The sequence below is a fragment of the Labrus mixtus genome, chromosome 4, assembly GCF_963584025.1.
Source record: "Labrus mixtus chromosome 4, fLabMix1.1, whole genome shotgun sequence".
Taxonomy (NCBI): Eukaryota; Metazoa; Chordata; class Actinopteri; order Labriformes; family Labridae; genus Labrus; species Labrus mixtus.
The window spans coordinates 15847169-15861713 of NC_083615.1; the positions used below are offsets into that span (position 1 = coordinate 15847169).

The 14545-nt window shown below is 42.4% G+C and overlaps 1 protein-coding gene across 1 annotated transcript in view; it reads left to right on the forward strand.

Moving 5' to 3' along the window:
- The window catches only part of LOC132972899 (pleckstrin homology domain-containing family A member 7-like), a 167674-nt gene that overhangs the window by 121002 nt on the left and 32127 nt on the right, over positions 1 to 14545 (forward strand). Inside the window, exons 7-8 of the mRNA XM_061036040.1 lie at positions 840 to 912; positions 7019 to 7119. Of these exons, the coding sequence (XP_060892023.1) occupies positions 840 to 912; positions 7019 to 7119 (174 nt within the window). The remainder of the gene's footprint in view (positions 1 to 839; positions 913 to 7018; positions 7120 to 14545) is intronic.

The following is a 14545-nucleotide window of genomic DNA, read 5'->3' on the forward strand; positions in this document are numbered from 1 at the left end:
CATGCCTGACAGACAGTTTGTGCTCATGTCTCTTTAACTCACTTCAGCGATGAGCTCCTGTAACATTTCCTCCAGTGGCCCAGTTTTAGTTTCCTCTTGATTAATTATTTTCTTTGGCACTGTAGAGCACCTGCTGTTGATCACAGACACACTATTACTGGAGCCTCCATTTGCATCTGAAGTTATACTTAAAATATCTGTCGTTGGCGTCGTCTCACTGAGAACACTTGGCCTCGGTAGAAGACAAACAGTGAGTGATGTTAGTGGGAGGCAATTATGTTTTAATGACCGCACACAGAGGCACGCACACACTAATACGACGACGCACAGGCACGCACGGCGACACACACACAAGTGAATGCAAATCTGCATATGCTCACGTGCAGTGCAATTATATTTTAATTAGGAGAAATGCTCTAATTGCAGGCAGATGCACAATCACATGCTAACAAAAATGTACATATACTGGCAGGCCAAGACTTTTTCCTCATTATGTAACATACTATCAGTTTCACAGGATGACCTAGTTGTGTAGCGACAAACACTCTAAGCCGAAGAAGGATTTTATTTAAATGTTTGGGGCTGATTTCATCCCTTCTGTCTCTCCTCTCCTCTTCAAACGGCCCCATCTTCAGCTGGAGATCATAAAAAGACAAAACGGGCCGTGGCAGAGCCAGCGATCTGTGATCTGTGCTCATACCTTCTTCCCCTTCATAACTGTTCCTCCCTTCTCTTTTCCCTCTCTAACTCTCAGCTATCGTTGAATCTTTTGAATGTTCCTGTCTGATAATCCATTCGTTTATTACTTACACATTTTGCGCCCGTCTTTCTCTCTGCAGGACAGCTCTGGGATGCGTCTCTGGAAGAGGAAGTGGTTCGTCTTGGCTGATTTCTGTCTCTTCTACTACAAAGGTGAGGCTCTGTTCAGGCTAAATGTTTCTTGTTGAAACATCAACAGGAACCTATTCCATCTCCTTCCTCGTTGTAATGCAAACTTCTGGATAAATGATCAGAAGAACCTTTCAAATAATACAAACGACCAACAGGGTACATCATGCACAGCCAACCTTTCAAATCAAATCTTTCCAAACAGAGACACCGCCTCAAAACTTTAAAATGACTGCATCTGTACTTGTTACTAAATCAACAAATTTAAGAAAGATACAAAAAAAATTCCAGTTTCAAACTTTAAGTCATGTTGGATGTTCGGATTTTATATGAGACTGCAGTTTATTCTGCTGGTGTCTCAGCGGGGCGCCTTGAAAATGAAGCATCTCTGGACTGAGAGACATTAGCTGCCTCAAAATTAGAATTCATGACAAAATTGGTTCTCACAAAATCAGCTTGATATTTTTATATGAAAGAAAAATAACGCCTGTGGTGGTCAATCGCTTTCTTCTTGGTAACGCATGTAAGAAACATCCCAAAAAATACTACAAAGACTCAAAACTGTGTGTTGCTCAGTGTTGCTCTTGAAAACATAACTTGTAAAGATGAATATAACAAAACTTGAGGCCCACTTAGTTAGCTAGCTTATTTTCTGTTTCTTTCAGCCGCAGGAGAAACCAATAACAATATAAAATGAATCCCTGCAACTGGTGTGTTGGCACTTATCCCTGTGACACAGAACACATTTCTCAGTGGAGAGATTTCTTGCACGGATGACTTTTCTGTCTGCGTCTTTCTACTTACAAACATCTCTCTCCTGACGCCACAGCTGCACACTGGTGCTTCAGGCTGCTTCCAATCCCTCCAGTTTGTACAACATAAACTTCTGCTTAATCTATTTGCTATTGGCGTAATGCTGTAATTCTTATAAAAAGGAGAAATGTTTATCAGTACATCCCTGTAAGTCTTGAAATTGTGAGCGCATAATCAGACCCTGATGTCGAAAAAACGCTCCTCATCACTTCACTCGTCTGTTTTCTGCTGGTGAACGGGTTTGTCATTCAGCGTCTCAGATATCATTAAATTAGGTTCAGTACTGCTCCCTTCACTGTGATGAAGTTAGAAAAGTCATACACCCGGCCTTCCTCTCCCTGTTGCTGCAGCTGTGGCACCTTCTGGCTGTAAGAAAGCACATTTAATGCTTTCCTTACCATCAACAACCCATATGGACATCTAAATGTTGATGTAGGGACAAAAACAAAGCCCATGTTCCAGCTCCCATGTGGTACCTCTTTGGTATTGAATCCCTGACCTGCATTTCTTTTTTAGAAAACAAAGGTAAGAAGTTGACCCATGATGCTGATCCCCATTATAAAACTCACATACAGTATAGTGTTTTAATGCTGGATGTCCAAACTAAATGTGGGCAAAGTTTCAGCTCACGAGGTAAACGCATGTTGGAGTAATAAATTAATTAAAGCCTGCAGAGGGCGCTAATCCGCATGTGTGGGACGGGCCTTTAAAGAGACAGCAGATGAAACAAACTGTTTCTGTCAGAGGCTGACATTAGGGTTCTTACTGACACCAGTATTAGTTTCATGAGCTGCAGATCACACAAAGCTAATCTGGAGGTTTCACAGACTGACAACATGAAAGCTGCTGCATGATGAAGCTCCATGGCACCGTCCTTGAAACTTCCATAAAACCATGGTCAAGCTTTTGAGGTTAGCATCTCCAGACGCCCAACCACCACCATCGGACTGTGCCGTCCACACAACCACCGCCGTCCTCATTCATGCACGGTCTGCTGCGACCTCCACCTCAGCAGCAAGGAAGTGTGGACAACAGGAACATGAGGAAACAAAGGAGAAATCATTCCTGCATATTATCCCTTTTGTAAAGCATCTTGGGTTACACTTGTTGTGAATTGGCGCGATACAAATAATGATTGATTGATTGATTGATTGATTGATTGATTGATTGATTGATATATATATATATGAACATTTATGCAAAAAACGACAGCTTTCAATGTCAGAGGTTTGGACGTTGAGTTGAGAAAAATATGAACTGATGTTGCATTTGAAGTGAACTGCAGCTGACAAACCAGCCAGTGATTCAATCATGGAGAACATAAATCCGATCTCTCACTGGGTTACAGCTCAGACACATGAAAAGATAAAGACACACACACACACACACACACACACACACACACATACACACACAGTTACATCACACACTTCATCCACCACCCCTCCCTCCCCATCAGTCTCTATCCCCCGGCTGTCTTTATCTGCCCCTCCACGCCTTTCTTTTTTTCATCTCCATATTCTGAAGCCAACCTTTTGGGGACACGCTCCTCTGCGTCCCCGCCTCGACTGGAGGAGGGAATCAATTCTCTGTCGTTTCTTTTCCCCCCTCTTTTCTTTCTGTCCGCGTCTCAAGTTCAAAGGTTTCTCCTCTCAACATGAACACTCTTGATCTGTCTCTGCACCGCTTCCCTCTATCTCCTGGTTCTGCACAAACAGCCAACCCCCCCTGCTTTTGTTGTTTTTGTGTTATTGCCTTTATCAATCAATCAATACATTTTATTTGTATAGCTTCAACTCATAACAAGTGTTATCTCAAGACACTTTACAAAAAGCAGGTAAAATACCTTACTTATTGTCTTTTAACATTACAAAAGAGCAGGTAAAAAGATCTTACTTATTGCTATATTACAAAGCCCCGGTCTATCCATCATGAGCACTTTAACAAAGCAGCAAATGTTACAGTGGTGTCTGATGTTTTCTGTCAGGTCGACAGAGGTGACATTCTGTGTCTGCTCTCTGCATAAAGTGGGAGTTATAACAGCCTCCTGGTGTTTACATGTTAAAATGACTTTACTAAGACGTAGTCTGAAATATTTTCTTTCATCACAGCGGCTCCATTTTCAACACATAAATTAAGACAAGATACAGACATTTGACACAACACTCAAACACCAAACAAATACCCAGAGGCCCTGAACCTGCTTTGATCTGGGATTCAGCTCTGCATTCAATTTTAGAATTGACCGGTGAACAAAGGAATTTTTGATTGTTTGTCTGTATTGATTATTTTGCCATACATACTGGACATACAGAAAAATTGAAACAAATCATTTTCCTCCGAGCCACAGTGCAAACTGCATTAGAGTCAAAAAATAGCAAAATATCAAATAAAATACATATGTACAAAAGTACAACGATAATGTTCAAAAAGATGTGCATTCAAAACAACAGTGACAACAACAGATGTGTTCGGACTTGAACTTTATATATATAGTATGTATAAGGCACTAACTTAGTGAAAAAGCGTATCATTTGAAGGTACTTTGTCTTTTATAGTGACAGATGCTTCTGTGTTGCTGATGAGGGTTTAGGACAGTAGAAGTAATCAAGTGATATTAGTGTAAAGTGTCCGGTGCTTTTTTTGTTTTTCCTGTTGTAAATATATGATTTGAGACTTCCTCCACAAATTAATCTATTTTTGGTTTGTGTAAAATGTTCAGGGAGCAATCGACTGTTGATTTGTAAAACACCATGTAAATACATTTTTTTTTTATTCATATAACTTAGTAGCAATTTTACAACAAATGCACGTCAACGCAGGAGTTTCCCCTGATCAATAATGATTTAAAGTACGGATGCTCCCAGCCAACTTTTCTAGTCAGCTATGCGGACATTTAACTTCCGTTTAACCAGCAGTGCCAACACCACCAGCCTTTGTTCCTCCCTGCAGGTCAACATCCACAAGACTGTGATTATTGTGGTCACATATTAAGGATCTATCTGGCTGTGGTAACTGTTGGAAATATATTAGAGGTAATGCTAGTACTCAGCTGAAAATATATAACATTTAGATATTTTAGTGTAAAATTTGGTGTAATACACTTTTTAAACCAGGATGCAAACACAGCATCATTTGTCCTGGGATGTAAGAATTACTATTTTTCTTATAGATAAAACACTTCAATCTGCAGGTTAGTTCAGATGAAGTTTAAATATTTGCAGATAACAGTCCTTGTCTGTATTTGTTTGGCATCGGGTCAAGACTTTCACTACATGTTTAGTTCTTTGTTTGGACGTCAGCTTGTGATCGTGCATACATCCCTTGTTTGTCCCTCTTAGTATTTCTTAATTTGATCTTTTTATTCATTAAGAGAAATATCAAAAAAATCCCCTCCTGATCTGTACGCCATCTTTAGACCTTCCATAAAAAGAACCCAGAGTTGGACAGAACAGAGTGACAAACAGCAGCTTTCTTGCTGTGCTGTCTGGAGGTTATCTAACGCCACTTGTCACGCTGCGCTCTGCTCAGTGTGAGTGTGTTTGCTCTCAGAGTGTGACAGACGGGACAGAGCAGATAAAAAAGACCTCAGCGTCTCGCCCACCATGCAGGGAATGTCTCCTTCAAATGTCCTTGAACTATTTTTAACACATTGCCCCTTTAATCCACAGCGCTGCCTTATCACCTCTCAGCCCAACAGCCACACACACGAGAGCAGGAGTCACGCACACACATACTGTCAGGACACTGCTGCATTTTATGATGTGGTGATTGTTTACTGCACACACACACACACACACACACACACACACACACACACACACACTCTAGCATGCTGTCACTATGTTCGGTGGAAAATAAATGCTCTGCAGATAATTATTTGTGATGTGTGAAGTAATTAAGACCTGAGATGAATAGTTGCATGGTTGTGTTTGTGTTTGTTTTTCTATCTTTGTGAGGACCAGTTACAGTTTAAGGCGAGGATGTTTTTTGGAAATCGAGTGAGTGAAAAAGCTTTATCTATGTGGCACTTCTTATAACATGTAGTTATAAAAATTAAAAACACACTATTTAATAAAAGATCATAAGACACTTGTTTTGTTTGTTTTGAATTTTTGAACGAAAATTGTCACATTTTTCAGTTCTTGACTTTCCGCTGCCACCCCTCCTAGTAAAATGATCGCATGAGGTCGGGGTGAGCCAATGTGTAAACACAGCAGGTAATACTCACCAGGAGCGAGTGGACCGGGGTAATGACGTTAACAGGTGACAGGTGCACATCATGGCACAAAATGAAGCTGCTTCTTACCCGTTTCTGCTCTCCAGTATGTTCTTTTCCAATATTTGTTGATACTGTGAATACGTCAAATCACACATAGCATTGATTTAAAGGCAGAAACTGTGGTAATAATGACAGACTCTGACGCTTTGTTCGTCATCTCTTATCTCTGCAGCTTCCTTTTTTACGTCATGTCTTGCCCCCTGAGACCCTCACCCATTGTCAGACAGCTGTGAAGGACATATGTGAACAAGCAACTCTTGTTGAGTTCAGGGGCACAGGGTCCTGAATTTTTCCTGTGCATGTGTGAAAACAGCGATGGACAGACATCCTAAACCTGAATGATGTAGGGAAATAGAGAACTTGAAGATATATTTTTAGCAGCCCTTACCTCTTCCAAGGCTGACAGAGAGTTAGACTTTTGGGTGAAGGTTGAGGACTACATTACGTCAGTGAGGGTCCTTATAAATATAGCAGGACACTGTGTGTGTGTGTGTGTGTGTGTGTGTGTGTGTGTGTGTGTGTGTGTGTGTGTGTGTGTGTGTGTGTGTGTGTGTGTGTGTGTGTGTGTGTGTGTGTGTGTGTGTGTGTGTGTGTGTGTGTGTGTGTGTGTGTGTGTGTGTGTGTGTTCCATGATCTGGGTAGTAAACCGGATGGGGGGACACAGTGGAATGGCTGCTGACTCCCAGCTTTAGCTCTGTGACACTGAGACACCAGAGTGGTCATTTACTGTTTGGCACAACACTCTGGTATGAATGACGGCATGTGAGGGTGTGTGTTTGAATGTGTGTTTGAATGTGTGTGTGAATGTGTGTTTGAATGTGTGTGTGTATGTGTCAGTGTCAAGATACTGGTGGCAGGCAGTGATGAAATTAGAGGGTGATGAGTGATATTTATTCTCCTGCTTTTTCCTGTCCTCCATATCTCTCTCTCTCCTTTTCTCACCTTCCTCACTCCTATTATCGACCCCCCCCCTCTCTCTCTCTCCCTCTCCCTCTCTCTCCCTCTCTCTCTCTATCTCTCTCTCTCTCTCTCCAGACAGCAGAGAGGAGTCGGTGCTCGGCAGTATCCCTCTGCCCAGCTATGTCATTTCACCCGTGGGACCTGAGGATCACATCAGCCGCAAGTATGCCTTTAAGGTATGCCTCTCTGTTCTACGTACTCCTCTATGCTGACCATTCACATGTTTTATCACTTGCTGCAATGTTTCTTCCCCCTGTTTTATTGTTTTGTTTCGAGAGCGTCTATAGCTATTTTCCAGTTTTATGATTGGAGTTGAATTGAGTTAGACCCTGTCAGTAGGAACGTTTCTGTTCAAGATGGTTGGACTTCTAAAAAAAAGTACATCGTGTTTTCTGCAAACTTCACATTTTAAAATCCTGATGACAACAGGATCATTGCCCCTCGGCTGTCAGGTCAGGTTCAAGTCATTCCAACTCAAGGAAAATGTTTTAAATAGCACATTCTTGGTTCTGTTACACGCTCATAAATGTATGTATGTTCTCATCCAACTTTCTCATGAAGTAGATGTGTAGGACTTAAAACTATCTCATTGAAAAGATAAAATCCTGCACACTACTCTTGAATCTTAAAAGTGTGTAACACACTTGTCAAAGGTTCAGAGGGACTGAAACGTTGTGATTTCTTAACTATTAATACAAGTTAAGTAAACTAAAGGATAACAAGTATTTTAAGTATTTCAACTTAAAATTTGAATGCAGCTCAGACTCTAACCCTTGTTGGTTTGAAACACTGTTTTCATCTTTACATTGAAAACCTGCTGCCTCTTTATAACAATATGCTACTTTGAAAGAGGCGCTGCTTGTCAACAGGCCAGGCCAGTAGGGGGCCCCTGAGGGCGTAAGCCTAAATTCCACCAGGTGCGTGTTCGGTCCGTCTCTGCTCCTTAACGGCAGCGGAGCAGAGCCACTCTGTTTGGACGGTTCAGAACAATGACCTTTTGTGTGTTTGTTTATGTGTTTTAAATGGTTTTATACGGTTTCATACCACATACATCGCATTATCTCGTGCTGTCGCGAGTGAATCTGTAAAATTGTTGCGGGAATTCCTTTGTCTCGGCACTCCAGCTGTCCGGCTGTTGACAGACGAGAGCGGAGCGGACACGCAATGCACACGTATCTGGTGGAAGTTCTTGAAACCAAAGCAGTGGCCCAAAATGTGCATTTTTTGCAACAGCAGTAGGAAACCTCCCTAAGGCGGCCCCGTCTGACAGCACTCACTCTCGTTGCCCTGTTAAGCGTTGCATTTATTATAGCTGTGAAAGCCAAAGTCTATCAATGAAAATCAACACATACAAATGAAGAGGAATGATCGTCTATAGGAGAGGAAAAGGAAAGAGGAAGAGGAGACAGACAGAGGCAGACGTGATGGTGATGAACGCTCGTTGGAGGGCGCCCCAATTGACTAAAGCCGAGGGCCCCAACAGACTCTAGAAACACCAGTGTACTCTCACATCTGTTGCATGTTAACCAGCACTCACAGTCTCATCCAGTCACATCTCCCTGATCTGGATTGTAAAGTTTAATCAAAACATTTTAAAAGCTCACATTATGAGTTCATCACTTCTTATCAGTTCATCTGTTAGGCTTTAACACAACTCATTTCTTAGTTCTTAAAATGAGCACTTCAGCACCTTCAAAGTAACATAATACAATCATCTTGTTATAACTGAATTTTCTCCTGGTGCCTCTTTAAAGAGTAAGAAATGATTGAAAGCTCACGTTTGAAGTAGCAGCTAATGAAACCTGTCCTTTACTACATTAGTCTTTTCCTCCTTACTCAGCCACCACTCAGCTTTGTGCAGCACTCAGCACCTGCTGCAGGGACGTCTATTACCACTGAATGTCTGTCACTGTCTTCATTGAGACTGACAGGCTCCTCTGGAAAGGGATGAAGCTCCTCTGTTCCCTGAGGCAGCGGTCTTTCTGAGTAGAGCTTGTTAAGTGAAGAGGCGGACATACCAACGAGAACATATAACTTAGTGATTTCTCTTTATTCATCAGATGAAGCAACAAGTCAGAAACATGCTCAAGGTTGTCAGGGTCCGTTAGCTCTCATCATCAGCAAGAAGCCAAGAAGAGTTTTAACTGCTGCAGCCGTCCAGCCGTGTTTCACAATCTATTAAATCAAATCGAATTTTAGATAAAAGATCAGGCAACACATAGAATAAATTATGATCAGAATCAGAATGCTTTCATTTTTGTTGTTGTTGTTGTTGTCGTAAGCTCTGCATACAATTAAATTAAGACTTCAACTCCGTTTTGGTGCAATCAGGACATAAATCACTACTCAGGCAGGATATGAGCATCCCCCCCATGCTCACTGGGAATTTTCCTGAATATTTCCTGCTGCGTTCATCCATCGGCTAACCTTAACTTCACACAGAAATGTCACTAGGGGGCGCTGATAGCTTAGTGGCTGGTGCACGCGGCCCATGGACGGAGACTGTGGACGTCGAAGCGGGCGGCCCAGGTTCAAATCCGACCTGTTGTCATTCTTCACTCTCTCACCGATTTATGACTGTCCCCAAAATGAACCTGTAAAAAAAACACACTTTACTTGGGGGCTGACAAGAAGAATGACTCATAAGTCTGGGTGAAAAAAATGTGGCTGTTTGCGTTCACACATGCAGCTCAACGCCAAGATTTTGAGAAGTTTTCAGGAGTTTTGTGCATGTGTGAAAAGGCTAGATTACTCACATGTTAGATGAACGTACTTACATCATCATCAGGAAGCTCTTAAAGTCATGTTAAATGATCGCTGCTGCTTCATTGAGTTATTAACTTCACCTCTGTCTTTTTTTTAAAGAGCCCATATTATGCCCTTTTTGGGGTTCGTATATTTAATCTATGTACCTACTTTTGTCCGTTCACAATAGATAAAGTCCGAAGAAGAGAAGCCGCGTTTCCGCGGACTTTGAATTTTTGCACATAGATGTGCCTAAACATGCACAGGACACTTGGAAAACACACTAAAGGGCATATAAAACCAGAAAAAGCATAATATGGGACCTTTAACCTCATCTCAACTTTTTAAAGAAACGGTATCAAATTTGTTTCACTCTAGTTTGACCTCTCACCTTGTTGCAGAGGTGTAGAAGAACAGACATGAAACTCTGCAAAAGAGGAAAACAAATCCCTGTTTTTAATCGTTATCCACTTCAAAATAATTCAAATTGCTCTATGTCTGTAATCCTAACCAGCAGAAATAATTCGGCATCCAAGTTTGGTATAATAAGTTGTGAATTATGCACCTGCTGACGACCAAATTGACCGAAACAACACCATCCCTCAAATTAAACCCTCCCACCCTCCCACCCTCCACACCTCTTCACCGAATCCTCTTCCTTCTCTTGTTCTGATTGGTTGGCTGCCCGACCGGGGACTTCCTTCCCTCCCTGTGAGTGTGTCGCGTCGTCCAGTGACAGTCCTCCCATAAAAATAGGTACTCTACCCTTCCATGTGCTCTCATTTTGCCACGTGTAATCGTTATTTATCCTTGTTGTCGGTGTGGCTTCTTTGGGTCCAAACATGACAGAATATACACAAGCTCTTGTATATTCCCTTGTTGGTTTTTTGATGCATGTTTTTTTTTTGAGAATAACATGTCTTTGTGGCTGATGTGGTTGTGTTGTTTCTTACGTTCATGTTTAACTCCCCCTCTTGTCTTTCCCTCTCTCTCTCTCTCTCTCTCTTTCTGTCTCCTCATCCTCGTTATCCTATTATGAATCTTTGTATTTTGCTTTGCTGGTGTGTGTGTGTGGGGCTTATCGTTCATCTTTGTGCCGTCTCCTCCATCTGTCACATCTACTGTACCAGCATGCAGTTTTCTTGACAGTGTGGAGAAAGACTTCAATTTGTCATTTGGAGCCGCCTCACACTGCGGTTTCAGAAATGAGGAGTGGAAAACAATGTCCAAAAAGCTGCAGGACGTGTTTCACTGTGGGTGCAGGCTTTGCAGCCCCACAGTTACTGAGCGGTTTCCTTTTTTGTTCACAAACCAGCAGCTGCTTAATGAGAAAAAAAACAGTTTTTCTACCTTCCTAACAGGATTTCTGAACACTGAATATTAGTCTTAAACAGCCATGGTTTAAATCGAGACAACTGTGGTCTATTGGGGAGGTTGTTTGGATATATTTCAGTGTGAATTCAATTTCTTTAGCTGCAAATTTAGGAGAGCATTGCCTTATCATGAGCTGTGTGCTGCCCTGGCTTCTGAGGCTTATCTTTATGAGCACCATGACTCTTTAAATAGTGCCTAAACACAAAGAGAGTGTGTGTGTGTGTGTGTGTGTGTGTGTGTGTGTGTGTGTGTGTGTGTGTGTGTGTGTGTGTGTGTGTGTGTGTGTGTGTGTGTGTGTGTGTGTGTGTGTGTGTGTGTGTGTGTGTGTGTGTGTGTGTGTGTGTGTGTTGTCCACAGGGCTGTACAAGCGAAGAAAGAGTAGTGAGAGATATTTTTCCGTTGGGAGGTTAAAGGAGAGAGAGAGAGAGAGAACAGAGGAAAAGGAGAGGAAGTGATTAGGGCTGGAAAATAAACGTTGAATAAAGAGAGGAAGTGAGAGGTGGAGAGGAAGGAAGCGATGAGGGCTGGAATAGAAGAGGAATAGTTCAACCTTTTTTTTAACACAAATAATACAGTGGGAAAAAAACAAATAAACATGGACGCACTTAAAAAGTTATACCGACTCCCACACAAAGGTTGAGCTGTGTGTGAGATCAGTGTGTAGGTGTTTTCGGTCACACACTCCGAGATGAATGACCCACTCAGCATTTCTGTTAGAGACAGCCCATATTATTTTAGGCAGCGTGTGTTTTTGTGAAAGTTACATGGTTGTGATCATGGTTGTGACCCCCCCATGGGACTACGATTTGGAATGAGTGGTTTAATTCTTGGGTAACGTGATTCAAAATGAGGATTTTCTCAGGTCATTTCAATCAGGAGATAAATGATAAGTGATTCAAAGATAAATGTTGATTTTACAAATGTTATATTGAATGATTGTCAGAGAATCTTTGGCGCTTGAACTCTACAGGGAGTCAGGGGGATTGAAGATGTCTGCTCTGAGCGCCAGAAAGATCTATTCCCCCCCCCATAGATGGTGGTGGTGGCTGATGATGGTCATCTGGGTGAATGCGATGAAGAAAGATGATTGAACTGTGAAGATGTTTGATGAGGTCATCTGAGGTTGATGGGATGATCTGACTGAAGAATGGGGATCACGGGAAAGGCTGAAGATATCGTCTGAGGCTGAAGAGATGAAGAGGCTGCCCAAACTGGAGAAGACTGGGGGTTGACCAGACGGTGGCTGATGCTGTGATCTGAGGCTGATGGGATGAAAAAAGGGATGAAACTATGAAGGCTTGGTGGTGAGGGGGAGGTGGAGGGTCGCTGGTAACAATGGCATGAATGAACTAGTGGAAGAGAGACAGCAGCAATGTGATGGGACAACGATGAGGGAGTGGAGCACGGCTATTGGATAGATGTGACCGGGTGTTGTGACTAGGCCCAGACCGATTTGGTTTTGTTGGGGCCGATATCGACATTGGGTAGGGGAAGAAATGTGATACCGATATACCGGCCAATATCTTTCTTAGATCTATGTTCTATCTGTAGAGATACACATTTATTGCATTGATTCCTCAAATGCAGTTATCAAACACTTACGGAAAAGATATATAATGAAGACAAGATGGCCACTCAACTGGAAAGTAACTGTGCACGTACCTGCATCACCGCTTGACACTCTGGAGGGTGATAATGCTTGTTGTTATCCATATAACTAGATTTGATTAGTCATTGGATATGCTGATATCGGCCAATATTATTGGCTGGCTGATTAATCGTCCTAGTTGTGAGCTGATGGTACGAAAAAAGGAGTGATCACGCATGGAGAAGCAATGTAACACAGTATGAGAATAAATAATAAAACGAGCCTGCAGAATGCAGTCTTCCTGACCGAACTTTGACTAGAGCTACATTGAACATATTAGAGGACAAATGTGTCTAGTTTCTTTTGACTGTTGTTCGCTGAACATGCATGTCATTATCTTCTCTGCACGTGCCTACACATCTGACGCTCCTCAGTTATCCGGTCTCTCATCAACGGGTCCGTCCTGTTTGAGCTCTCAGAGTCCGTCTGTCAGGCTGCTGATGCTGAGTGAGCAGGAGTGTTCTGACAGCTGCTTCCTGAAGATGCTGTCGCTCCTTTCGTCAGGATTTCTAGAGTGATTTCAGTTGCATCTAACACTCCTTGTTTTTTGGGGAGATGAGTGGTTGTGAATAGTTTCCCCCCGCCTGTTTCCTTTCATCCAACACTCCTGCACACATTGCTCTGGAACACGTTGCTGTTTCTAACCAACAATTTTCCAGCTGATGTACTGAGGTGTTGAATAACTGTAAGCAGATTTGAAATGGTAGTGATCAGGCTCAGTTTAAATCTGCTTCCTCTGTGTGACCTACAAAAGCAAACCAGATGATCAGCTAGAAGACCGACCACTTCTCTTCAGACCTTTTTTTTAAACTGTTGTCACTGCTGCCAGCAGGTTGGATTTTGATTTAGTGATTTACAGCATGCAAACAGAAAGAGCCTTTGAGGACTTTTCCAAGTCCCACGGTGATTTGTATGTTTTACCTAAGAAACCGAAGGAGATTTTTCTGTACAGAATATTAGTCACACATATGCACAGGAAAGAACACACAGAGATATGTGCCACTTTGTACTACAGAGAGGCCACCAAATGAAGGTTCCTCTGAGGGCGCAATCTGTACGGTGCCCGAGCAAGCTTCACCCCTAAAGTCCAGTTCATTTGACCAGTGTGAGTGCTCTGATCGTTGCTCAAGCACGGTACACCTCCTTGGTCCTGGCACGCTTTTAAGAGGTGTGCTTCAGCACCGTACAGTTCATGCACAAACACAAGCACGGGTACACAACGTGGACAGCCTTATGGAGAAATCCCAGAGAGTTCTGGCATTATCTGATTAAAATGATTCAAAATAAGTCACAAAGTCAGTAAAGTAGCTGTCATGTCCTCTGTGTTCCTCTCCGATTGGAAGCTTACCTGTTTTTTTCTTGTCTTATAAACTGTAACCGTGCTCAGGCCTGGTTAGTCCTGGAGCTGTGTGAGTGCAGGCCAGCGGAGGAATGGGGGGGACAATCGTGCTTAAGCACAGTACAGGATAACTTTGCTTAGTGTGAGTGAGCCGCTGCTTTAAAACTCAGTGAAAAACACAAGTTTCATGTGTCCAAGGTGGTCCGTTCTACCTTTTCGTCACCCACACTTGAAGGATTTGCTTCCCAACTTGTTGTCTGCAACCTGCCAGACTACATTTCCCATAAGGCCACTCTGTTTAAAGTGTGAGGCCCAGCTGGTAACAGTTCAGGCCTAACAGACAGTTCTTCATCAGATTAAGAAGTTGTGGACTATTTGTGAACAGCTCGTATAGATGTGATGTATTTAATGAAGTTTAACATGCTCCACAGTAAGATCAGAGCTTTTTCCAGTGTAGCAGGTGGTATACATCCCATAAAGTTACCCTGGAGCAATG